The sequence below is a fragment of the Protopterus annectens genome, chromosome 10.part0, assembly GCF_019279795.1.
Source record: "Protopterus annectens isolate FY-2018-M chromosome 10.part0, PAN1.0, whole genome shotgun sequence".
Lineage (NCBI taxonomy): Eukaryota > Metazoa > Chordata > Ceratodontiformes > Protopteridae > Protopterus > Protopterus annectens.
In genome coordinates this window covers 319,128,106-319,153,887 of record NC_056744.1, presented here as the reverse complement: position 1 = coordinate 319,153,887, position 25,782 = coordinate 319,128,106, and the positions used below count along the sequence as shown (strand labels likewise).

Here is a 25,782-nt window from a genome sequence, read left to right as displayed (position 1 = left end):
CCCTCACAAGCTCAACAAGAAGGAGGCACCCAAGAAGGAAAAAACGGCTAAAAAGAAGCCCGTTGCTAAAGCCAAGACACCCGGGACTGCTAAGAAATCCAAGAAGACCGCAGCAGCCGGCAGCAAAAAGAAGGCGCCAAAGAAAGCCAAGAAACCAGCAGCGGCTAAAAAGACAGCCAAGAGTCCTAAGAAGGTCAAATCTGCTAAACCGAAGGCAGCCAAGAGTCCAGCGAAAAAGCCAGTGAAACCCAAAGCTCTGAAACCCAAGAGTGCACCCAAAGCAAAAAAGACAGCATCGAAAGCTAAGAAGTAAAGCTGTTTAGCGGTGCAATCCCCAAAGGCTCTTTTAAGAGCCACTGCAGTTTATCAAGAAAGGCTGACATCTGTTCTGTACCTGTGATTTACAGTACCGGTTTTCCCACTTCATTTCTACATTATGGTAGATGCTTACTGGCTTTAGAATTGTTTTCTGTCTAATCAACAAGTTAATAGTGAGCTACGTCTACATGTTTTTCAACCACCTTTATTGCATTCTATCACTTGTGACATAGGCAAATTTACATTCATATAAAAGTACTCCCAACTATGGCAACTTAACAAGCATTACACTTTGCATATATTGCTACATCTTTTTATGTGGCTTTATTGCAGATTATTCTCTTTCGCACTCATCTTTTGACCCTAGCAAAATTAATGCTTGTAATGCACTACATTAAGATTATGACATACTAAACAGGTGTGTCCACTGCTACAGCAGGATTGTCTCGACATTCATCTGCTACTCTGTAATTAGACTGGAGTAAAACTGGGTTGGGATGATCAATGGTGCCAGACAGAATGCCCAGTAATCATCTATGGGACCTCTGTGCCTTTAGTTGAACTTGCTTTTTCGTTGGTTAGATTACCGAAGTCAAGTTTGGAAGAGGGGCAATATTTAGCAGGTGTTTCAGTAAACATTTTCCACCGTGTGTCTGATGCCGTTCGTTGATTAATCCTCATAGCTGCGCACTTCATTTTAGTGTATCCAACAATCATCTCCGCCCGCGTACAGTCAAACCGTGCTAGGACTGGCTCATCCACTTCATCGTTTCTCTACAGCTGGCTGCTCTAGTTTGTGAGCCTTTTCTCATTGCTCTAGCCTTCTGTATATCTCTTGGAATGGCGTTGAAATAAAATGTCAGGTTATTAGAACTGCTTTGAAACAAAACACATATACGTATATATCAAAAATAAGACTAAACAGGAACATATGTGCATATACTTTTCCGACTTTGCTGAATATGAAGAACTTAATTACTTCATATGGAACATCAAGTGCCAACAGTCAAGAAAGGTGAAGAAAGGAAATGTTATTTTGCTAGCGTGCCTTGAATTCAGCAACATGTGTTGCACGACTTCGTGTGAACGATTGTAAAATGAACACTTCACTTCAGGGTCTGTGCTGTACGTGACATAGAACTTTGAGTGAGTGGTGTTGTCCAAGTATTTGAAGGGGCTGAAAGGTGAAATCTGTAGGGCTAGGGATTGCTTTCAACGAATCAAACAGTAGGGGTGGGAAAGATACCAAACCAATCAGTAATTAGAGGCGTGTCACCAACTGCCTATAAAAAGGGTCACCGAGAGCAAAGTTGCACTTGTTTTAAACTCGCTTAGGAACACCGACTGTTGCTACCGTTATGGCTCGAACAAAGCAGACCGCTAGGAAGTCTACCGGTGGAAAGGCTCCTCGTAAACAACTTGCTACAAAGGCTGCCCGCAAAAGTGCTCCGGCTACTGGAGGTGTCAAGAAGCCTCATCGTTACCGGCCTGGCACTGTTGCTCTTCGAGAAATCCGTCGATATCAGAAGTCCACCGAATTACTTATTCGCAAGCTTCCTTTCCAGCGACTTGTTCGAGAGATCGCACAGGATTTCAAGACGGATCTTCGTTTCCAGAGTTCTGCAGTCATGGCTTTGCAGGAGGCAAGCGAGGCTTATCTTGTAGGCCTCTTTGAAGATACCAATCTCTGCGCTATTCACGCTAAGAGGGTAACTATCATGCCCAAAGATATTCAGCTAGCAAGGCGCATTCGAGGAGAACGAGCTTAACCTATACACGACCAGTGAACCCAAAGGCTCTTTTAAGAGCCACACTTTTTTCTACAAAGGGTCTTTTCATCTGCTCTCCAAGAACCGTTCACTTTCTTAGGCTTTTCAAAAACATTTTTCGTTAGCAGATGACTGCAGCCTTTGGCAACTCTTTCTTCTTTGGTCTCTATTCCATGCTTGGCCGCTTATCTACACAGACCTCGACATCCGACACCCTCTATTGGGGGCAACACCAGATGTTTACATCCCTAGACTAACGCTTTCCGATTTACACATGTGCACTAGCTCTATTGCCTTGCCTCTTGGCAGTCTAGTCTTGGCGACTATAGTGGTACAGCTTTGAGTCGGTGCTTGTACCAACCGTCCTTGAGCTCTTGTGTCCTTTAATAGGGTATCTGTCTGGGCGTTGCAGCTGCTGCATGTGTCCCAAAGGGGAGCATTATTACTTAACAGTTCCTGCAGCATTGACATCTCTAGTGCTAAGCCCGATCCTTTTGTTTTTTTATAAGCTGCACATTACAGAAGGATTTGTCTGGGAAAAAATACCTTGCTCTAGATAGGGGGATTCAAGGACTACTTGTAAAGGCTTACTGTTAATAGTGAAGCTAACTAAACCAGAACACATTTACTTATCGAAATGGCTGTGGCAAAAGCTGGAGCGCTTGTCAGGTTTTTTTGGCTGTTACAAAAATGGCAACCCTTTAGTGTCGCCAAGTCGGCACAGGCACTTAACTGTCATCACAACGAAACTGTTCCTCCAACGACATCTCTGCAGGAACATTTCCCCTACGACCTTCTCATCGGTATATTCTTTTCTGCACAATCACTTAGATGCCAAATTGAAGCATTTCCCTCGAAGACCTCTTCAGTAGTATGTTCGTCTCTGACCCGAAATGAAACGTTTCTCCGCCGACCCCTGCAGTAGTTTGACACGAATGCACGAGCGCTTCGTTGACATGAGGATCGAACACTACCACTTCAGCAGTTTAAGTCTGCACAGGCAAGAGCTGGTATATACACACACTCCGTGTAAAGAAAACGCTCCAAAGTTAAAAGCTACAAAAAAAAAAAAAATAATAATAAAAAAAAATTGCGGTAGTGATCGTCGGAAAAAAAGCTGGGCACACTTCATATGTTATAAACGACCGTCACTTTGGGAAAAAATGACTGTTGCAAGATTTTAAATACTGCTATTTTAAAGTTAGAGAACTGGTAGAATAGCACGGTCTGTGTTAACCTGCATTTTCCGATGTATTTGACATCGGCATCCTAAGTGCATGCCATTATTTATTTATTTCAGTACTCGGTGACTTGACAGAAAAGCACATTTTTGAGAAACACGCCAAAATTATGAGGCAAAAATATGAACAGTCTAGTATTACTCATACTTTCCCTTATTTTTTACATCTCCCGCTCACGTTTTTTTTCTTTTGGGGACATTATTTCTTCACCCTCACGTCGACTGGCATTGCAGAGTGATGATTGGTCGAAGGCATGGAGCCATGCGCCCGGTTGGCTGAGTCACTGAATATTCTCATTGGCTTTCTATTATGCTCTCTGCTATTCCGTTGGTTGATTGGTCTGCCTTTGTCATTGGTTAACAGTAGAGGGCCTTCTGTGGCGTGATTATAAGCTGCAGAATTACAGATACTGTTACGGCAAGCTTCCGATAACCGATTTTATAAATTTCCAAAAAAAGCAACGGTAATACGACAGGATTTGCTTTTGAAAAAAAAAAAAAAAAGGTACTTACGTATTATGGCAACCACATTTCAATCGGGAGAAACGGTTCTTTTCTATTGGTTGATTTGAACAGTGTCACAAGTTATTCACATTTGGCATTCAGTTAACTGAACCGTTAGAATTCTCCTCTTACGGCGGGAAACGAAATCAGCAAACATTCATTTGTGTTCACGGATAAGCTGTTTTAATTGTATTGTCCCCGATTCTCATAAAATGACACTTTTGATAAATACCGGATATCTGCATCTTTTGAGCCGCGTACAAAAATCTTCAGGTATCATTTCCTGTGAAATAGACTAATGTACTTTGTCTACTGCGATCTCTCTAGAGTACTAAGTCGGGGGCGCGGGTAACGTAAATCACTGCTGAGCAAAGAAAATACCTCTCAAGCTGTGTATAACAACAACTTGGAAGAAAGGCAAAATAAGGGGACAGATTGTCCACATCAGGGTAATTAAATATTACTCCAATTAACTTAAAACATTGGTAGATCAGGACTTGCACTAACGACGCAAAAGTATGAAATAATAATGTCTGGCAGTACCAACTAACCGTGATCCTGAATAATTTACCGGATAAGGGAAGAAAGTTGGAGAGGCAGCGAAAATATACATATAAGAGGCGGTATCAGGGAAAGTCGAGAGCTGCTTAAGGATTTGTGTTGTCTTTGCTGGCCAAGGTAGTTGGATGGGTCAAGTGCTGGCGGAAGATGGACAGTGCATCTGTAGTGGTTATTCAATACTGAATTCTTGTGAGATGGCCAGTCGCATGGGACACGGGGGTAAAGATTAAACAGGTTCCACAGGTGTACCACGTTTAATCACCAATCCCCTACACCCGTGGCTCAATAAAACATTGATTCCATTACAGAAGAAATACAGCCTTTACACTGATGCTGATGGGTGGGGGCTTACTTTCTAGTACAAAATGTGCGAACCAGAAATCGGGAAACCGTGTTTTAAATTCAGTTACGTAGATGGATTTTAGAGCAGAGAAATTTGATACTGTAAACCTGGTCTTAATGAGCAATTTGGCACTTTCTAGACCGCAAGCAAATGTAACAAGTCAGTTACTATAGTACAGCTCTTATGCAGAAAAGGTGCTGGCCCTTAAAAGGGCCTTTGGGTGTCAGGAAGGAAGACTCTTACTTGGCACTTGTATACTTGGTGACGGCTTTGGTGCCCTCGGACACGGCATGTTTAGCCAGCTCACCAGGCAACAAAAGCCGCACCGCTGTCTGAATCTCCCGCGAACTGATCGTCGAGCGCTTGTTGTAGTGAGCTAGACGAGAAGCTTCTCCTGCAATCCGCTCAAAAATATCATTCACAAAAGAATTCATGATGTTCATGGCTTTAGAAGATATCCCAGTATCAGGATGAACCTGCTTCAAAACCTTGTATACGTAAATAGAATAGCTTTCTTTACGACTCCTACGGCGCTTCTTTCCATCTTTCTTAGCCGGTTTCTTCACAACCTTCTTTGAACCCTTTTTAGGGGCAGCGGGTTTTGCTGGTTCTGGCATAGTCGATAAACGTTGTTTTAAAAAACTTTGGAAGTGACTAACAGAGCTGGAATATATGCATTCAGCTAATCTCCACCCTTTGGGTTTCACCCATTGTGATCATGTGCAAAATAGCAGTTAAATAGCCAAAGTTCATTGGCAGTTTTACTCAGCCAAGCACAAAGCAGTAAATGGTACAGATTTTTTTTTTTTTGCATGGCATCTTGTCTGCTAAATAAACTCTCATTGAAAACATTTCTCAGCAAAACAGCCCTTTACTTGCAACCCTCCGATTACTAATTCTTAGCCTATCAGTTTAAAAACGAAAAAAACATGCAATCATATCTCTCAGTTAAACAAGCCTGTCCTCGAACCATCAGCATTACCAAGTTCCCCGTTTATACTCCCAAATCAAGTAACCTAAATCCTCATATTTTCAGTCTTGCTTCACTGTCTCGGGTGAATGTTTAGGGAAAATATGCACATTCCTCGTCTGTGATCCGTTTACGGAACTGTAAAATAATGCTGAATGTTCTTTTGATATCTGCTGTTTTAGCCTGTGTAAATACAGTACAGCTCGCATACCATAGCGATCGCATGTTAAGCTATATACACCTTAGTGTTATGTAGTATGTTTTCATTTTTAGCTCATGTTATTTGCCTGCACAAATGTGCAATTCATAAAGAGCTTTTCCTGCCGGGTGTCCACTGAAAAGAGTCTTTTGCCCAGTCTGAATTTCGCGGTCATCAAAGGCTAATACATAAGCGATTTATTTTCTGTTTGTTTCTACTGGAATTATACGTTTCTGCCTAGATAAATATATGAAGTACCCGTGTAAGGCATGATGCCAGGGAATATAGTGGGGCACTATTACCTGCGTGAACATACTAAGTCATCATTTTAGTGATCTATATAACTTTCAGTAGAAATGTTGCTAAAACAGAGACAGATTCGTTTTAAGATTTGTATGGGATCTTTCCTCCCCGAGTCAGAAAAACTTTATTTCTACCCCTTTTTCAGGAAATAGTAATTTAGAGAATTCCTTGGCGCCATTATTTGAAGCGGCCAATCAGAAACCTATAAGTCTTAAAGCACCAGAATCGTGACTCTCAAGGTAATATTCAGTTGAACACTCCCACAGTCAACACGTTAACAGTTCAGAATTAATATGCAAATTTTAGAATCCACAATGTAGCCAATGGGCTAAAACTAAGATGATAATTTTATCGACTCACCAATGAGAGCACAGAGGCGGTGCCAAGGCAGAAGGATATAAAAAGAGCTATGCTGGGCGTGTGGAGTATAATATTTGGAGGAGTAATTTAGCGCGATGTCTGGACGTGGTGGAAAGACTGGCGGTAAGGCCCGTGCAAAGGCTAAGACTCGTTCATCCCGAGCTGGACTGCAGTTCCCGGTGGGTCGTGTCCATAGACTGCTCAGAAAGGGCAATTACGCCGAACGGGTCGGGGCTGGAGCGCCTGTCTATTTGGCAGCGGTGCTTGAATATCTAACTGCAGAAATTCTTGAATTGGCTGGTAATGCAGCTCGAGATAATAAGAAAAATCGCATTATTCCTAGGCATCTGCAATTGGCTGTCCGAAATGATGAAGAGCTGAATAAATTGTTGGGAGGTGTCACTATTGCACAAGGTGGAGTGCTTCCCAATATCCAGTCAGTCCTGCTTCCTAAGAAAACGGAAAAACCCGCAAAATCAAAGTAAGGAAGAAGACTTCTCAAGACCCAAAGGCCCTTTTAAGGGCCATATCACCCTGCCTACAAAAGGTTCCGATTTCGTCATCCTACGATAATCTTGATGAAATGTCTTCACTGCATTCTAGTTTTCGGTCCGAGCACTTGATTTAATAGCCTTTTTACAAAAATTACACCACTTGGCAGATTGGCACATGCCCCTTTGACTTTACTTTCCCTTAAAGTGCCAATACATAGCAATAAAGATTTTCTAGAGGACTGCTAGCCTTACGACCCACGGGGTCCGTTCAAACCTAGCCTTGCCTCCAAAATGAAATGCTTAGTGATGCTCTAGGGCTGTTTTATGGTACAGGTCGGAGTAAGCCCGTGTCCTCAATCATCCCAGGCAAGTACCCATGTACATTTGCGACAGACCACCTACAGACCTATTTTTACACCATCGAGTAGCTAGCACTGCCATGGCATGCAGACTGCATGCCATGGCAGTGCGAGCTACTCGATGGTGTTCATGTTCTATCTTAAGGGTACTGCGCACCACAGTAGATGCTCAAAGCAGTTGTTCTGTACATTCGTCCCCTATAGGGCATCATGTAAAGTCTGTGCTGCCATGGGAGCTCTTACATGTAAGTGAGCTACCTCCGACTCAAGCAAACGGGGCCTCCGAGGAGTGCACCCCCACACACACACACACACAACCACATTTAAGATGCATCGCAATGTCAGTAACTGGTCTCCCTTGTGTAGAAATAGAACTCACAGCCTTCTGACCCAAAGAGCCTTTGGGTTATCAGAAACAACGCATCGCTTTGTTTGCACTGCTATATTTAGTTTCAACACACATACATCTTGTCCAAACAATATTGCAACACCTTTTGACATGTAGAAGGGGAAACGTGTGTATATGCTTGGTTACGTGGTGTATTTAAAAGGCATTTACAATCTCTTCATAACCGTTGCTAGCACGATTATGTATTTATTTTTTAACTGGTTCCTCCCAATGAGCTTTACAAGGCCGCCAAAAGTGACACTCCGAAGGAGAGGACACACACACACAGATTTTACACCGCATTATATGTTTGTTCCACTGTTACGATTTGCTTTTTGAAAGCTCTTTTTGGAGCAGCTCGTGAAAAGTCAACACGGGGACATCGGCCTCACTGTGGACTTTCTGCTCCTTTTTTAAACTGACCGACAGCACAGTGTTTGAAGAAAAATAAACCACAGCACAATGAAATTAGATCTTGTACTAGTCTATTATGTCTGTATTGTATTATCGGTAAATTGAACAAACCATTTAAGACGGCGCAGCTAGATAAAGGACCGATAGCTAAGGCGACTTAGCTATTGGTCTGATTTCCTAGATTTAATGTGCTATTGGTCAGAGAGCTGAGCAGTAGGAAAACAATACCAGAATTTTTGACCAATGGCACATGAAACTGAGCCTTTGGCATTTTTTTTTTTCGGCTCGGCTCCGTTCTACTAGAAATATGGATGAATGGCACCAGGAGCTGCACTACTGGTCAGTTTTTCAAGCGGCACCTCACTATCGGTCCAGTCTGTACATTCTTGCTAGATAGCTGAAGGACAGCCATCGGAATCCTATTTGCATGTCATTATTTTTTTATTTCAATACTCGGTGACTTGCAAGAAAACAACATTTTTGGGAAACACAGCAAAAACCATGAGACAAAAATCTTAACAGTCTAGTATTACTCATACATTCCCTTATCTTTTACATCTCCCGCTCAAGTTTTTCTTTTGGGGACATTATTTCTTCACCCTCATCGTCGTCTGGTATTGCAGATTGACGATTGGTCGAAGGCACGAATCCATGCACACGGTTGGCTGAGTAACTGAATATTCTCATTGGTTTTCTATTATGCGCTCTGCTATTCCATTGGTCTATTGGTCTGCCTTTGTCATTGGTTAACAGTAGAGGGCCTACTGTGCCGTCATTGGCGGTATTATAAACTGCAGTATTACAGCTACTGTTACGGCAAGACTTCCGATCACCGATTTTATAAATTTCCAGAAAAGCAAAGGAAATACGACAGGATTTGCTTTTGGAAAAAAAAAAATACAGAATGAAAAGGAGAGGAGCCACAGATCACTTAATCGTTGAACAATAGTTAGAGTTACACACTTCTGCTTCGGAATGCGTGTGTTAATTCACACACGGTCTTGTTCTGTCAACTTTTCACCTTAGCAGGACTAAGAAGAGTCGAGGCATTTGTAACAGTGCAGAACTATGCCGTTCTGCAGCACTGTTTCCACGATGTGTTTGCAGAATTCTAATCCAAATAACGCCCTCAAGCATAGCTCTCGACCTTCCATCTCCAAAAGAAGGAACACTAGCCCGTATAATGTGGATCAAATGGACAAAATGTGGAACACATTCTAATGCCTTACCAAGAGCTTCAACTGAGAAGGTCACGGGCTGGTTTACATATGCTCCTTTTACTTATAAAAAAAAGATCTCTTAATGAATTATTATGATATTTACCATGAATATCAGTTAAACGTGTCCTAATTTCAATGTGGAACTTTGAGGAACACGAACTTTTAAGACAGCAAATGAGGTACATTCCTCATATGAGGTACGCTTGAGAAGTATGCCCTCAAGCAACCAGCAAATCATTCCACAACAAAGCAGGGGAATGTTTTAGGTTTACAAGAGGAAAGCAAAATAAAAAAAAATGCCTTCGTCTCTTTCTAGATCATATTCCCATTCGATTTTAGGTCCTTGACTAGCTCCAAAATAAAATGTTTTCCTCAACAACCCCCCCCCCCCGAGTGTGACCATGTTTGCAGAAGCACTTAACTTGCACCACCATGAAATGTTTCACCTAAAGAAACCCTTCAGCAGTCGTCCTTTTCTGCTCGAGCACTTGACTGACACCAAAGTGAAACGTTTCACCCACGAACCTTTCAGTATGATATCCATGTGTGCACAGACAGTAAATCGACTCCATAATGAAATGTTTCCACAAAGACCCCTTCGGTAGTGTACCTATGCCCGCACCAGCACTTAACTGTCTCAAAAATGTAACATTTACCCAACGACCTCTTCAGCTATTATTTTTTTGCACAAGTATTTGACTGACTCCAAAATTATTTTTTTTCCCCAACTACAACGGTATATTCTTTTCTGCACAATCACTTTGATGCCAAAATGAAGAATTTCCCTCAAAGACCCCTTCGGTAGTATATCCGTTTCTGTTCAAGTACCGACCGCCCCCATATGAAACGTTTCTCCACCGACCCCTTCAGTAGTTTGCCATGTCTGCACAAGTGCTTCACTGACATCAGTCTGCACAAGCTAGCTTTGGTGTATGCATATACTCGGTGTAGTGAAAAAGACCTAAAGGTAAAAGCCTTAAAATGATAGTATTCGGTCGAAAAAAAATCTTTGAACACCTCGTGTTATAAACAACAGTCGTGTTGGGAAAGAGACGGTCATAACAGAATGGAGTACTTATATGGAGGACTCTTTATTTTTCAGTCGATCGTCAGGTTTCCTTTCATCTTCTCTTGACAAGTGAATCGCCAGAAATTTGTGAGCCAAAGAAACTGTCCTACCACCGCAAGCTTCCCTTATCAGATCCATCATTGACTACATCGCCCCGTTTACTAGGTACAGATCCAAACATATCGCTCGACAGTAAAACCCCATAAATTTCTAAATAACAACATTAAGCGTCTTAAATCCTGTAGCTAACCTGGAAGGCTAGCACGACTCACATTGTACTCAATAGCCTGCCCTCTGCTCTGATTTGGCAAATGTTTAGTCCTATGTGAATCCTTACTTCTTTCGAAAACCAGTGGTGCTCATACCTCTGTAGTTCTTGGCACAATAAGTCTGGACTCGGTCTAAAATAATGGTGAGTCGGGGAGCAAAGGAGCGAAAGAAAGTAATAGATTTTGAACACTGCTATTTTAAACTTAGATAATTGGTAGAATGGCCAGGTCTGTGTTGGCTAGCGTTTTGTGAAGGATTTCTTGAAGTCTTTAACATACATGTACTCCAAAATGAGCCTTAGAAAGTCACGAATCCCCCAAGAAGTCAGAAGATTAAAAACACGTTTCCCCTTAATAAAGAGGGGTCGTTGTGAGCTGTTCTATGACTAGCTGTTATTTTTGCAGATTTTTCGCTGATGGAGAAGGAAACTTAAACGAGTGCATTACTCCTGTAATCTGTGGATGAGCAACGATGCACCACTGCTAGGCATGGACATTTTCTTTTCTAGAAAAGGATTGCATTTACAAGCAAATAAATGCAGAAGGAGAGACCGACGTAAAATCAGACAGCGTTCTGCATGGTTGAGTCACTTTTTTAAGGAGCAAGTACAAGGCGTGGGTCACACACCTATTGTCTTTGGTGGTGTATTATGTTCTTTGCTTGTTTCATTCTAAATGTTGACGGTGCATGCTGTAATTTATAATTTTTGTTTTATTCTCTCTGACAAAGAAACACTGATTAGGGGAGCCTTCAGACAGACAGTGTTCCTGTAAATCCGGATTGGCTACAAATCTGCCCAATGAAGAGCCTCGGTCAAGTTGACCCCGCCCACTTCCTTACGGGTATAAAACACCGCATTCTTTTTAACCGGAGTCATTTCAACAGTTTTATTTTTTAGTTGTATTGTTTGTGTGTTGACAAGTATGGCTGATACCGAGACCGCGCCAGCAGTTGCTCCTACCAAGCCTTCTAAGAAGAAGGTGGCAGCTTCGAAAAACAAACCGGCAGGTCCCAGCGTGTCTGATCTGACCGTGAAGGCTGTGGGCGCCTCCAAAGAACGGCACGGGCTGTCCCTCCCTGCACTCAAGAAGGCTCTCAAGGCTGCGGGCTACGATGTGGAGAAGAACAACGCCCGCCTCTTGTTGTCACTCCGGAGTCTGGTCAGCAAAGGGAAGCTGCTGCAGCACAAGGGTTCCTACAAGCTCAACAAGAAGGAGGCACCCAAGAAGGAAAAACGGCTAAAAAGAAGCCCGTTGCTAAAGCCAAGACACCCGGGACTGCTAAGAAATCCAAGAAGACCGCAGCAGCCGGCAGCAAAAAGAAGGCGCCAAAGAAAGCCAAGAAACCAGCAGCGGCTAAAAAGACAGCCAAGAGTCCTAAGAAGGTCAAATCTGCTAAACCGAAGGCAGCCAAGAGTCCAGCGAAAAAGCCAGTGAAACCCAAAGCTCTGAAACCCAAGAGTGCACCCAAAGCAAAAAAGACAGCATCGAAAGCTAAGAAGTAAAGCTGTTTAGCGGTGCAATCCCCAAAGGCTCTTTTAAGAGCCACTGCAGTTTATCAAGAAAGGCTGACATCTGTTCTGTACCTGTGATTTACAGTACCGGTTTTCCCACTTCATTTCTACATTATGGTAGATGCTTACTGGCTTTAGAATTGTTTTCTGTCTAATCAACAAGTTAATAGTGAGCTACGTCTACATGTTTTTCAACCACCTTCATATAAAAGTACTCCCAACTATGGCAACTTAACAAGCATTACACTTTGCATATATTGCTACATCTTTTTATGTGGCTTTATTGCAGATTATTCTCTTTCGCACTCATCTTTTGACCCTAGCAAAATTAATGCTTGTAATGCACTACATTAAGATTATGACATACTAAACAGGTGTGTCCACTGCTACAGCAGGATTGTCTCGACATTCATCTGCTACTCTGTAATTAGACTGGAGTAAAACTGGGTTGGGATGATCAATGGTGCCAGACAGAATGCCCAGTAATCATCTATGGGACCTCTGTGCCTTTAGTTGAACTTGCTTTTTCGTTGGTTAGATTACCGAAGTCAAGTTTGGAAGAGGGGCAATATTTAGCAGGTGTTTCAGTAAACATTTTCCACCGTGTGTCTGATGCCGTTCGTTGATTAATCCTCATAGCTGCGCACTTCATTTTAGTGTATCCAACAATCATCTCCGCCCGCGTACAGTCAAACCGTGCTAGGACTGGCTCATCCACTTCATCGTTTCTCTACAGCTGGCTGCTCTAGTTTGTGAGCCTTTTCTCATTGCTCTAGCCTTCTGTATATCTCTTGGAATGGCGTTGAAATAAAATGTCAGGTTATTAGAACTGCTTTGAAACAAAACACATATACGTATATATCAAAAATAAGACTAAACAGGAACATATGTGCATATACTTTTCCGACTTTGCTGAATATGAAGAACTTAATTACTTCATATGGAACATCAAGTGCCAACAGTCAAGAAAGGTGAAGAAAGGAAATGTTATTTTGCTAGCGTGCCTTGAATTCAGCAACATGTGTTGCACGACTTCGTGTGAACGATTGTAAAATGAACACTTCACTTCAGGGTCTGTGCTGTACGTGACATAGAACTTTGAGTGAGTGGTGTTGTCCAAGTATTTGAAGGGGCTGAAAGGTGAAATCTGTAGGGCTAGGGATTGCTTTCAACGAATCAAACAGTAGGGGTGGGAAAGATACCAAACCAATCAGTAATTAGAGGCGTGTCACCAACTGCCTATAAAAAGGGTCACCGAGAGCAAAGTTGCACTTGTTTTAAACTCGCTTAGGAACACCGACTGTTGCTACCGTTATGGCTCGAACAAAGCAGACCGCTAGGAAGTCTACCGGTGGAAAGGCTCCTCGTAAACAACTTGCTACAAAGGCTGCCCGCAAAAGTGCTCCGGCTACTGGAGGTGTCAAGAAGCCTCATCGTTACCGGCCTGGCACTGTTGCTCTTCGAGAAATCCGTCGATATCAGAAGTCCACCGAATTACTTATTCGCAAGCTTCCTTTCCAGCGACTTGTTCGAGAGATCGCACAGGATTTCAAGACGGATCTTCGTTTCCAGAGTTCTGCAGTCATGGCTTTGCAGGAGGCAAGCGAGGCTTATCTTGTAGGCCTCTTTGAAGATACCAATCTCTGCGCTATTCACGCTAAGAGGGTAACTATCATGCCCAAAGATATTCAGCTAGCAAGGCGCATTCGAGGAGAACGAGCTTAACCTATACACGACCAGTGAACCCAAAGGCTCTTTTAAGAGCCACACTTTTTTCTACAAAGGGTCTTTTCATCTGCTCTCCAAGAACCGTTCACTTTCTTAGGCTTTTCAAAAACATTTTTCGTTAGCAGATGACTGCAGCCTTTGGCAACTCTTTTTCTTCTTTGGTCTCTATTCCATGCTTGGCCGCTTATCTACACAGACCTCGACATCCGACACCCTCTATTGGGGGCAACACCAGATGTTTACATCCCTAGACTAACGCTTTCCGATTTACACATGTGCACTAGCTCTATTGCCTTGCCTCTTGGCAGTCTAGTCTTGGCGACTATAGTGGTACAGCTTTGAGTCGGTGCTTGTACCAACCGTCCTTGAGCTCTTGTGTCCTTTAATAGGGTATCTGTCTGGGCGTTGCAGCTGCTGCATGTGTCCCAAAGGGGAGCATTATTACTTAACAGTTCCTGCAGCATTGACATCTCTAGTGCTAAGCCCGATCCTTTTGTTTTTTTATAAGCTGCACATTACAGAAGGATTTGTCTGGGAAAAAATACCTTGCTCTAGATAGGGGGATTCAAGGACTACTTGTAAAGGCTTACTGTTAATAGTGAAGCTAACTAAACCAGAACACATTTACTTATCGAAATGGCTGTGGCAAAAGCTGGAGCGCTTGTCAGGTTTTTTTGGCTGTTACAAAAATGGCAACCCTTTAGTGTCGCCAAGTCGGCACAGGCACTTAACTGTCATCACAACGAAACTGTTCCTCCAACGACATCTCTGCAGGAACATTTCCCCTACGACCTTCTCATCGGTATATTCTTTTCTGCACAATCACTTAGATGCCAAATTGAAGCATTTCCCTCGAAGACCTCTTCAGTAGTATGTTCGTCTCTGACCCGAAATGAAACGTTTCTCCGCCGACCCCTGCAGTAGTTTGACACGAATGCACGAGCGCTTCGTTGACATGAGGATCGAACACTACCACTTCAGCAGTTTAAGTCTGCACAGGCAAGAGCTGGTATATACACACACTCCGTGTAAAGAAAACGCTCCAAAGTTAAAAGCTACAAAAAAAAAAAAAATAATAATAAAAAAAAATTGCGGTAGTGATCGTCGGAAAAAAAGCTGGGCACACTTCATATGTTATAAACGACCGTCACTTTGGGAAAAAATGACTGTTGCAAGATTTTAAATACTGCTATTTTAAAGTTAGAGAACTGGTAGAATAGCACGGTCTGTGTTAACCTGCATTTTCCGATGTATTTGACATCGGCATCCTAAGTGCATGCCATTATTTATTTATTTCAGTACTCGGTGACTTGACAGAAAAGCACATTTTTGAGAAACACGCCAAAATTATGAGGCAAAAATATGAACAGTCTAGTATTACTCATACTTTCCCTTATTTTTACATCTCCCGCTCACGTTTTTTTTCTTTTGGGGACATTATTTCTTCACCCTCACGTCGACTGGCATTGCAGAGTGATGATTGGTCGAAGGCATGGAGCCATGCGCCCGGTTGGCTGAGTCACTGAATATTCTCATTGGCTTTCTATTATGCTCTCTGCTATTCCGTTGGTTGATTGGTCTGCCTTTGTCATTGGTTAACAGTAGAGGGCCTTCTGTGGCGTGATTATAAGCTGCAGAATTACAGATACTGTTACGGCAAGCTTCCGATAACCGATTTTATAAATTTCCAAAAAAAGCAACGGTAATACGACAGGATTTGCTTTTGAAAAAAAAAAAAAAAAGGTACTTACGTATTATGGCAACCACATTTCAATCGGGAGAAACGGTTCTTTTCTATTGGTTGATTTGAACAGTGTCACAAGTTATTCACATTTGGCATTCAGTTAACTGAACCGTTAGAATTCTCCTCTTACGGCGGGAAACGAAATCAGCAAACATTCATTTGTGTTCACGGATAAGCTGTTTTAATTGTATTGTCCCCGATTCTCATAAAATGACACTTTTGATAAATACCGGATATCTGCATCTTTTGAGCCGCGTACAAAAATCTTCAGGTATCATTTCCTGTGAAATAGACTAATGTACTTTGTCTACTGCGATCTCTCTAGAGTACTAAGTCGGGGGCGCGGGTAACGTAAATCACTGCTGAGCAAAGAAAATACCTCTCAAGCTGTGTATAACAACAACTTGGAAGAAAGGCAAAATAAGGGGACAGATTGTCCACATCAGGGTAATTAAATATTACTCCAATTAACTTAAAACATTGGTAGATCAGGACTTGCACTAACGACGCAAAAGTATGAAATAATAATGTCTGGCAGTACCAACTAACCGTGATCCTGAATAATTTACCGGATAAGGGAAGAAAGTTGGAGAGGCAGCGAAAATATACATATAAGAGGCGGTATCAGGGAAAGTCGAGAGCTGCTTAAGGATTTGTGTTGTCTTTGCTGGCCAAGGTAGTTGGATGGGTCAAGTGCTGGCGGAAGATGGACAGTGCATCTGTAGTGGTTATTCAATACTGAATTCTTGTGAGATGGCCAGTCGCATGGGACACGGGGGTAAAGATTAAACAGGTTCCACAGGTGTACCACGTTTAATCACCAATCCCCTACACCCGTGGCTCAATAAAACATTGATTCCATTACAGAAGAAATACAGCCTTTACACTGATGCTGATGGGTGGGGGCTTACTTTCTAGTACAAAATGTGCGAACCAGAAATCGGGAAACCGTGTTTTAAATTCAGTTACGTAGATGGATTTTAGAGCAGAGAAATTTGATACTGTAAACCTGGTCTTAATGAGCAATTTGGCACTTTCTAGACCGCAAGCAAATGTAACAAGTCAGTTACTATAGTACAGCTCTTATGCAGAAAAGGTGCTGGCCCTTAAAAGGGCCTTTGGGTGTCAGGAAGGAAGACTCTTACTTGGCACTTGTATACTTGGTGACGGCTTTGGTGCCCTCGGACACGGCATGTTTAGCCAGCTCACCAGGCAACAAAAGCCGCACCGCTGTCTGAATCTCCCGCGAACTGATCGTCGAGCGCTTGTTGTAGTGAGCTAGACGAGAAGCTTCTCCTGCAATCCGCTCAAAAATATCATTCACAAAAGAATTCATGATGTTCATGGCTTTAGAAGATATCCCAGTATCAGGATGAACCTGCTTCAAAACCTTGTATACGTAAATAGAATAGCTTTCTTTACGACTCCTACGGCGCTTCTTTCCATCTTTCTTAGCCGGTTTCTTCACAACCTTCTTTGAACCCTTTTTAGGGGCAGCGGGTTTTGCTGGTTCTGGCATAGTCGATAAACGTTGTTTTAAAAAAAAAACTTTGGAAGTGACTAACAGAGCTGGAATATATGCATTCAGCTAATCTCCACCCTTTGGGTTTCACCCATTGTGATCATGTGCAAAATAGCAGTTAAATAGCCAAAGTTCATTGGCAGTTTTACTCAGCCAAGCACAAAGCAGTAAATGGTACAGATTTTTTTTTTTTTGCATGGCATCTTGTCTGCTAAATAAACTCTCATTGAAAACATTTCTCAGCAAAACAGCCCTTTACTTGCAACCCTCCGATTACTAATTCTTAGCCTATCAGTTTAAAAACGAAAAAAACATGCAATCATATCTCTCAGTTAAACAAGCCTGTCCTCGAACCATCAGCATTACCAAGTTCCCCGTTTATACTCCCAAATCAAGTAACCTAAATCCTCATATTTTCAGTCTTGCTTCACTGTCTCGGGTGAATGTTTAGGGAAAATATGCACATTCCTCGTCTGTGATCCGTTTACGGAACTGTAAAATAATGCTGAATGTTCTTTTGATATCTGCTGTTTTAGCCTGTGTAAATACAGTACAGCTCGCATACCATAGCGATCGCATGTTAAGCTATATACACCTTAGTGTTATGTAGTATGTTTTCATTTTTAGCTCATGTTATTTGCCTGCACAAATGTGCAATTCATAAAGAGCTTTTCCTGCCGGGTGTCCACTGAAAAGAGTCTTTTGCCCAGTCTGAATTTCGCGGTCATCAAAGGCTAATACATAAGCGATTTATTTTCTGTTTGTTTCTACTGGAATTATACGTTTCTGCCTAGATAAATATATGAAGTACCCGTGTAAGGCATGATGCCAGGGAATATAGTGGGGCACTATTACCTGCGTGAACATACTAAGTCATCATTTTAGTGATCTATATAACTTTCAGTAGAAATGTTGCTAAAACAGAGACAGATTCGTTTTAAGATTTGTATGGGATCTTTCCTCCCCGAGTCAGAAAAACTTTATTTCTACCCCTTTTTCAGGAAATAGTAATTTAGAGAATTCCTTGGCGCCATTATTTGAAGCGGCCAATCAGAAACCTATAAGTCTTAAAGCACCAGAATCGTGACTCTCAAGGTAATATTCAGTTGAACACTCCCACAGTCAACACGTTAACAGTTCAGAATTAATATGCAAATTTTAGAATCCACAATGTAGCCAATGGGCTAAAACTAAGATGATAATTTTATCGACTCACCAATGAGAGCACAGAGGCGGTGCCAAGGCAGAAGGATATAAAAAGAGCTATGCTGGGCGTGTGGAGTATAATATTTGGAGGAGTAATTTAGCGCGATGTCTGGACGTGGTGGAAAGACTGGCGGTAAGGCCCGTGCAAAGGCTAAGACTCGTTCATCCCGAGCTGGACTGCAGTTCCCGGTGGGTCGTGTCCATAGACTGCTCAGAAAGGGCAATTACGCCGAACGGGTCGGGGCTGGAGCGCCTGTCTATTTGGCAGCGGTGCTTGAATATCTAACTGCAGAAATTCTTGAATTGGCTGGTAATGCAGCTCGAGATAATAAGAAAAATCGCATTATTCCTAGGCATCTGCAATTGGCTGTCCGAAATGATGAAGAGCTGAATAAATTGTTGGGAGGTGTCACTATTGCACAAGGTGGAGTGCTTCCCAATATCCAGTCAGTCCTGCTTCCTAAGAAAACGGAAAAACCCGCAAAATCAAAGTAAGGAAGAAGACTTCTCAAGACCCAAAGGCCCTTTTAAGGGCCATATCACCCTGCCTACAAAAGGTTCCGATTTCGTCATCCTACGATAATCTTGATGAAATGTCTTCACTGCATTCTAGTTTTCGGTCCGAGCACTTGATTTAATAGCCTTTTTACAAAAATTACACCACTTGGCAGATTGGCACATGCCCCTTTGACTTTACTTTCCCTTAAAGTGCCAATACATAGCAATAAAGATTTTCTAGAGGACTGCTAGCCTTACGACCCACGGGGTCCGTTCAAACCTAGCCTTGCCTCCAAAATGAAATGCTTAGTGATGCTCTAGGGCTGTTTTATGGTACAGGTCGGAGTAAGCCCGTGTCCTCAATCATCCCAGGCAAGTACCCATGTACATTTGCGACAGACCACCTACAGACCTATTTTTACACCATCGAGTAGCTAGCACTGCCATGGTGTTCATGTTCTATCTTAAGGGTACTGCGCACCACAGTAGATGCTCAAAGCAGTTGTTCTGTACATTCGTCCCCTATAGGGCATCATGTAAAGTCTGTGCTGCCATGGGAGCTCTTACATGTAAGTGAGCTACCTCCGACTCAAGCAAACGGGGCCTCCGAGGAGTGCACCCCCACACACACACACACACACAACCACATTTAAGATGCATCGCAATGTCAGTAACTGGTCTCCCTTGTGTAGAAATAGAACTCACAGCCTTCTGACCCAAAGAGCCTTTGGGTTATCAGAAACAACGCATCGCTTTGTTTGCACTGCTATATTTAGTTTCAACACACATACATCTTGTCCAAACAATATTGCAACACCTTTTGACATGTAGAAGGGGAAACGTGTGTATATGCTTGGTTACGTGGTGTATTTAAAAAGGCATTTACAATCTCTTCATAACCGTTGCTAGCACGATTATGTATTTATTTTTTAACTGGTTCCTCCCAATGAGCTTTACAAGGCCGCCAAAAGTGACACTCCGAAGGAGAGGACACACACACACAGATTTTACACCGCATTATATGTTTGTTCCACTGTTACGATTTGCTTTTTGAAAGCTCTTTTTGGAGCAGCTCGTGAAAAGTCAACACGGGGACATCGGCCTCACTGTGGACTTTCTGCTCCTTTTTTAAACTGACCGACAGCACAGTGTTTGAAGAAAAATAAACCACAGCACAATGAAATTAGATCTTGTACTAGTCTATTATGTCTGTATTGTATTATCGGTAAATTGAACAAACCATTTAAGACGGCGCAGCTAGATAAAGGACCGATAGCTAAGGCGACTTAGCTATTGGTCTGATTTCCTAGATTTAATGTGCTATTGGTCAGAGAGCTGAGCAGTAGGAAAACAATACCAGAATTTTTGACCAATGGCACATGAAACTGAGCCTTTGGCATTTTTTTTTTTCGGCTCGGCTCCGTTCTACTAGAAATATGGATGAATGGCACCAGGAGCTGCACTACTGGTCAGTTTTTCAAGCGGCACCTCACTATCGGTCCAGTCTGTACATTCTTGCTAGATAGCTGAAGGACAGCCATCGGAATCCTATTTGCATGTCATTATTTTTTTATTTCAATACTCGGTGACTTGCAAGAAAACAACATTTTTGGGAAACACAGCAAAAACCATGAGACAAAAATCTTAACAGTCTAGTATTACTCATACATTCCCTTATTTTTTACATCTCCCGCTCAAGTTTTTCTTTTGGGGACATTATTTCTTCACCCTCATCGTCGTCTGGTATTGCAGATTGACGATTGGTCGAAGGCACGAATCCATGCACACGGTTGGCTGAGTAACTGAATATTCTCATTGGTTTTCTATTATGCGCTCTGCTATTCCATTGGTCTATTGGTCTGCCTTTGTCATTGGTTAACAGTAGAGGGCCTACTGTGCCGTCATTGGCGGTATTATAAACTGCAGTATTACAGCTACTGTTACGGCAAGACTTCCGATCACCGATTTTATAAATTTCCAGAAAAGCAAAGGAAATACGACAGGATTTGCTTTTGGAAAAAAAAAAATACAGAATGAAAAGGAGAGGAGCCACAGATCACTTAATCGTTGAACAATAGTTAGAGTTACACACTTCTGCTTCGGAATGCGTGTGTTAATTCACACGGTCTTGTTCTGTCAACTTTTCACCTTAGCAGGACTAAGAAGAGTCGAGGCATTTGTAACAGTGCAGAACTATGCCGTTCTGCAGCACTGTTTCCACGATGTGTTTGCAGAATTCTAATCCAAATAACGCCCTCAAGCATAGCTCTCGACCTTCCATCTCCAAAAGAAGGAACACTAGCCCGTATAATGTGGATCAAATGGACAAAATGTGGAACACATTCTAATGCCTTACCAAGAGCTTCAACTGAGAAGGTCACGGGCTGGTTTACATATGCTCCTTTTACTTATAAAAAAAAGATCTCTTAATGAATTATTATGATATTTACCATGAATATCAGTTAAACGTGTCCTAATTTCAATGTGGAACTTTGAGGAACACGAACTTTTAAGACAGCAAATGAGGTACATTCCTCATATGAGGTACGCTTGAGAAGTATGCCCTCAAGCAACCAGCAAATCATTCCACAACAAAGCAGGGGAATGTTTTAGGTTTACAAGAGGAAAGCAAAATAAAAAAAAAATGCCTTCGTCTCTTTCTAGATCATATTCCCATTCGATTTTAGGTCCTTGACTAGCTCCAAAATAAAATGTTTTCCTCAACAACCCCCCCCCCCCGAGTGTGACCATGTTTGCAGAAGCACTTAACTTGCACCACCATGAAATGTTTCACCTAAAGAAACCCTTCAGCAGTCGTCCTTTTCTGCTCGAGCACTTGACTGACACCAAAGTGAAACGTTTCACCCACGAACCTTTCAGTATGATATCCATGTGTGCACAGACAGTAAATCGACTCCATAATGAAATGTTTCCACAAAGACCCCTTCGGTAGTGTACCTATGCCCGCACCAGCACTTAACTGTCTCAAAAATGTAACATTTACCCAACGACCTCTTCAGCTATTATTTTTTTGCACAAGTATTTGACTGACTCCAAAATTATTTTTTTTCCCCAACTACAACGGTATATTCTTTTCTGCACAATCACTTTGATGCCAAAATGAAGAATTTCCCTCAAAGACCCCTTCGGTAGTATATCCGTTTCTGTTCAAGTACCGACCGCCCCCATATGAAACGTTTCTCCACCGACCCCTTCAGTAGTTTGCCATGTCTGCACAAGTGCTTCACTGACATCAGTCTGCACAAGCTAGCTTTGGTGTATGCATATACTCGGTGTAGTGAAAAAGACCTAAAGGTAAAAGCCTTAAAATGATAGTATTCGGTCGAAAAAAAATCTTTGAACACCTCGTGTTATAAACAACAGTCGTGTTGGGAAAGAGACGGTCATAACAGAATGGAGTACTTATATGGAGGACTCTTTATTTTTCAGTCGATCGTCAGGTTTCCTTTCATCTTCTCTTGACAAGTGAATCGCCAGAAATTTGTGAGCCAAAGAAACTGTCCTACCACCGCAAGCTTCCCTTATCAGATCCATCATTGACTACATCGCCCCGTTTACTAGGTACAGATCCAAACATATCGCTCGACAGTAAAACCCCATAAATTTCTAAATAACAACATTAAGCGTCTTAAATCCTGTAGCTAACCTGGAAGGCTAGCACGACTCACATTGTACTCAATAGCCTGCCCTCTGCTCTGATTTGGCAAATGTTTAGTCCTATGTGAATCCTTACTTCTTTCGAAAACCAGTGGTGCTCATACCTCTGTAGTTCTTGGCACAATAAGTCTGGACTCGGTCTAAAATAATGGTGAGTCGGGGAGCAAAGGAGCGAAAGAAAGTAATAGATTTTGAACACTGCTATTTTAAACTTAGATAATTGGTAGAATGGCCAGGTCTGTGTTGGCTAGCGTTTTGTGAAGGATTTCTTGAAGTCTTTAACATACATGTACTCCAAAATGAGCCTTAGAAAGTCACGAATCCCCCAAGAAGTCAGAAGATTAAAAACACGTTTCCCCTTAATAAAGAGGGGTCGTTGTGAGCTGTTCTATGACTAGCTGTTATTTTTGCAGATTTTTCGCTGATGGAGAAGGAAACTTAAACGAGTGCATTACTCCTGTAATCTGTGGATGAGCAACGATGCACCACTGCTAGGCATGGACATTTTCTTTTCTAGAAAAGGATTGCATTTACAAGCAAATAAATGCAGAAGGAGAGACCGACGTAAAATCAGACAGCGTTCTGCATGGTTGAGTCACTTTTTTAAGGAGCAAGTACAAGGCGTGGGTCACACACCTATTGTCTTTGGTGGTGTATTATGTTCTTTGCTTGTTTCATTCTAAATGTTGACGGTGCATGCTGTAATTTATAATTTTTGTTTTATTCTCTCTGACAAAGAAACACTGATTAGGGGAGCCTTCAGACAGACAGTGTTCCTGTAAATCCGGATTGGCTACAAATCTGCCCAATGAAGAGCCTCGGTCAAGTTGACCCCGCCCACTTCCTTACGGGTATAAAACACCGCATTCTTTTTAACCGGAGTCATTTCAACAGTTTTATTTTTTAGTTGTATTGTTTGTGTGTTGACAAGTATGGCTGATACCGAGACCGCGCCAGCAGTTGCTCCTACCAAGCCTTCTAAGAAGAAGGTGGCAGCTTCGAAAAACAAACCGGCAGGTCCCAGCGTGTCTGATCTGACCGTGAAGGCTGTGGGCGCCTCCAAAGAACGGCACGGGCTGTCCCTCCCTGCACTCAAGAAGGCTCTCAAGGCTGCGGGCTACGATGTGGAGAAGAACAACGCCCGCCTCTTGTTGTCACTCCGGAGTCTGGTCAGCAAAGGGAAGCTGCTGCAGCACAAGGGTTCCTACAAGCTCAACAAGAAGGAGGCACCCAAGAAGGAAAAAACGGCTAAAAAGAAGCCCGTTGCTAAAGCCAAGACACCCGGGACTGCTAAGAAATCCAAGAAGACCGCAGCAGCCGGCAGCAAAAAGAAGGCGCCAAAGAAAGCCAAGAAACCAGCAGCGGCTAAAAAGACAGCCAAGAGTCCTAAGAAGGTCAAATCTGCTAAACCGAAGGCAGCCAAGAGTCCAGCGAAAAAGCCAGTGAAACCCAAAGCTCTGAAACCCAAGAGTGCACCCAAAGCAAAAAAGACAGCATCGAAAGCTAAGAAGTAAAGCTGTTTAGCGGTGCAATCCCCAAAGGCTCTTTTAAGAGCCACTGCAGTTTATCAAGAAAGGCTGACATCTGTTCTGTACCTGTGATTTACAGTACCGGTTTTCCCACTTCATTTCTACATTATGGTAGATGCTTACTGGCTTTAGAATTGTTTTCTGTCTAATCAACAAGTTAATAGTGAGCTACGTCTACATGTTTTTCAACCACCTTTATTGCATTCTATCACTTGTGACATAGGCAAATTTACATTCATATAAAAGTACTCCCAACTATGGCAACTTAACAAGCATTACACTTTGCATATATTGCTACATCATTTTATGTGGCTTTATTGCAGATTATTCTCTTTCGCACTCATCTTTTGACCCTAGCAAAATTAATGCTTGTAATGCACTACATTAAGATTATGACATACTAAACAGGTGTGTCCACTGCTACAGCAGGATTGTCTCGACATTCATCTGCTACTCTGTAATTAGACTGGAGTAAAACTGGGTTGGGATGATCAATGGTGCCAGACAGAATGCCCAGTAATCATCTATGGGACCTCTGTGCCTTTAGTTGAACTTGCTTTTTCGTTGGTTAGATTACCGAAGTCAAGTTTGGAAGAGGGGCAATATTTAGCAGGTGTTTCAGTAAACATTTTCCACCGTGTGTCTGATGCCGTTCGTTGATTAATCCTCATAGCTGCGCACTTCATTTTAGTGTATCCAACAATCATCTCCGCCCGCGTACAGTCAAACCGTGCTAGGACTGGCTCATCCACTTCATCGTTTCTCTACAGCTGGCTGCTCTAGTTTGTGAGCCTTTTCTCATTGCTCTAGCCTTCTGTATATCTCTTGGAATGGCGTTGAAATAAAATGTCAGGTTATTAGAACTGCTTTGAAACAAAACACATATACGTATATATCAAAAATAAGACTAAACAGGAACATATGTGCATATACTTTTCCGACTTTGCTGAATATGAAGAACTTAATTACTTCATATGGAACATCAAGTGCCAACAGTCAAGAAAGGTGAAGAAAGGAAATGTTATTTTGCTAGCGTGCCTTGAATTCAGCAACATGTGTTGCACGACTTCGTGTGAACGATTGTAAAATGAACACTTCACTTCAGGGTCTGTGCTGTACGTGACATAGAACTTTGAGTGTCTTGAATCTTCTGCTAATGGAGGTCCGAGTCTTGGCCTCCCTCTCTCCTTCATCTCTGTCTTTTTGGTCTTATTGCGTTTGTGGCATGTTCTTGTCTTCATGTCTTGGCTGGTGTACTATATTCTGTGTGGTTTGTCAGACTTCAACCAGAGTTGCTCTGGGTCTTTTTTTTTTCTGTAGTGTGTTTTTGTTGTAGTCTATCATTTTCCTGACATCCTCCTGTGAGTGGTTTTCCAGCCGTGTAAAAGGTTTTCGCTGAGTCCTGGATAAGTTGTTTCATGGATGGTGAGTGGGTATCTCTGTGCAGTTGTTCATTTGTTACATACCATGGGGCATCTAGGATGAATCTGAGGGACTTGTTTTGTAGTCTCTGAAGAGTTGCTATGTAGCTGTTTTCTGCATACCCCCCTACTGGTGAAAAAGGGGGGGGATTTTTTTTCCTG

General features: G+C 42.3%; 7 protein-coding genes and 1 pseudogene across 7 annotated transcripts in view; 5 read left to right on the top strand and 3 right to left on the bottom strand.

Annotated features, from left to right (window-relative positions):
* Nucleotides 1-1,627: 1,627 nt before the first annotated feature.
* On the top strand, nucleotides 1,628-14,063 carry LOC122814140 (histone H3-like centromeric protein cpar-1). The gene is made up of 3 exons (XM_044086754.1): nucleotides 1,628-2,086; nucleotides 11,704-12,213; nucleotides 13,575-14,063. Exons 1-3 carry the CDS (start codon nucleotides 1,677-1,679, stop codon nucleotides 14,017-14,019), a joined length of 1,365 nt encoding a protein of 454 aa, XP_043942689.1. The 5' UTR covers nucleotides 1,628-1,676; the 3' UTR covers nucleotides 14,020-14,063.
* Nucleotides 4,931-5,371, bottom strand: LOC122813090 (histone H2B type 1-J). The gene has a single exon (XM_044085210.1). It carries the CDS (start codon nucleotides 5,350-5,352, stop codon nucleotides 4,975-4,977), a length of 378 nt encoding a protein of 125 aa, XP_043941145.1. The 5' UTR covers nucleotides 5,353-5,371; the 3' UTR covers nucleotides 4,931-4,974.
* Nucleotides 6,629-7,096, top strand: LOC122813076 (histone H2A-like). The gene has a single exon (XM_044085197.1). The coding sequence runs from the start codon at nucleotides 6,663-6,665 to the stop codon at nucleotides 7,050-7,052; it is 390 nt and encodes a 129-aa protein (XP_043941132.1). The 5' UTR covers nucleotides 6,629-6,662; the 3' UTR covers nucleotides 7,053-7,096.
* Nucleotides 11,663-12,330, top strand: LOC122813073 (annotated as a pseudogene).
* Nucleotides 14,064-16,863: 2,800 nt separating the features above from the next.
* Nucleotides 16,864-17,331, bottom strand: LOC122813089 (histone H2B type 1-J). Its single transcript, XM_044085209.1, has one exon. It carries the CDS (start codon nucleotides 17,283-17,285, stop codon nucleotides 16,908-16,910), a length of 378 nt encoding a protein of 125 aa, XP_043941144.1. The 5' UTR covers nucleotides 17,286-17,331; the 3' UTR covers nucleotides 16,864-16,907.
* A 1,230-nt stretch (nucleotides 17,332-18,561) lies between these two features.
* On the top strand, nucleotides 18,562-19,033 carry LOC122813075 (histone H2A-like). The gene has a single exon (XM_044085196.1). It carries the CDS (start codon nucleotides 18,600-18,602, stop codon nucleotides 18,987-18,989), a length of 390 nt encoding a protein of 129 aa, XP_043941131.1. The 5' UTR covers nucleotides 18,562-18,599; the 3' UTR covers nucleotides 18,990-19,033.
* Nucleotides 19,034-23,557: 4,524 nt separating this feature from the next.
* Nucleotides 23,558-24,229, top strand: LOC122813072 (histone H1-like). The gene has a single exon (XM_044085194.1). It carries the CDS (start codon nucleotides 23,603-23,605, stop codon nucleotides 24,182-24,184), a length of 582 nt encoding a protein of 193 aa, XP_043941129.1. The 5' UTR covers nucleotides 23,558-23,602; the 3' UTR covers nucleotides 24,185-24,229.
* A 294-nt stretch (nucleotides 24,230-24,523) lies between these two features.
* The window catches only part of LOC122814139 (histone H2A-like), a 2,199-nt gene continuing 940 nt past the window's right edge, over nucleotides 24,524-25,782 (bottom strand). The window contains exon 2 of the mRNA XM_044086753.1: nucleotides 24,524-24,552. Within this exon, the coding sequence (XP_043942688.1) occupies nucleotides 24,524-24,552 (29 nt within the window). The remainder of the gene's footprint in view (nucleotides 24,553-25,782) is intronic.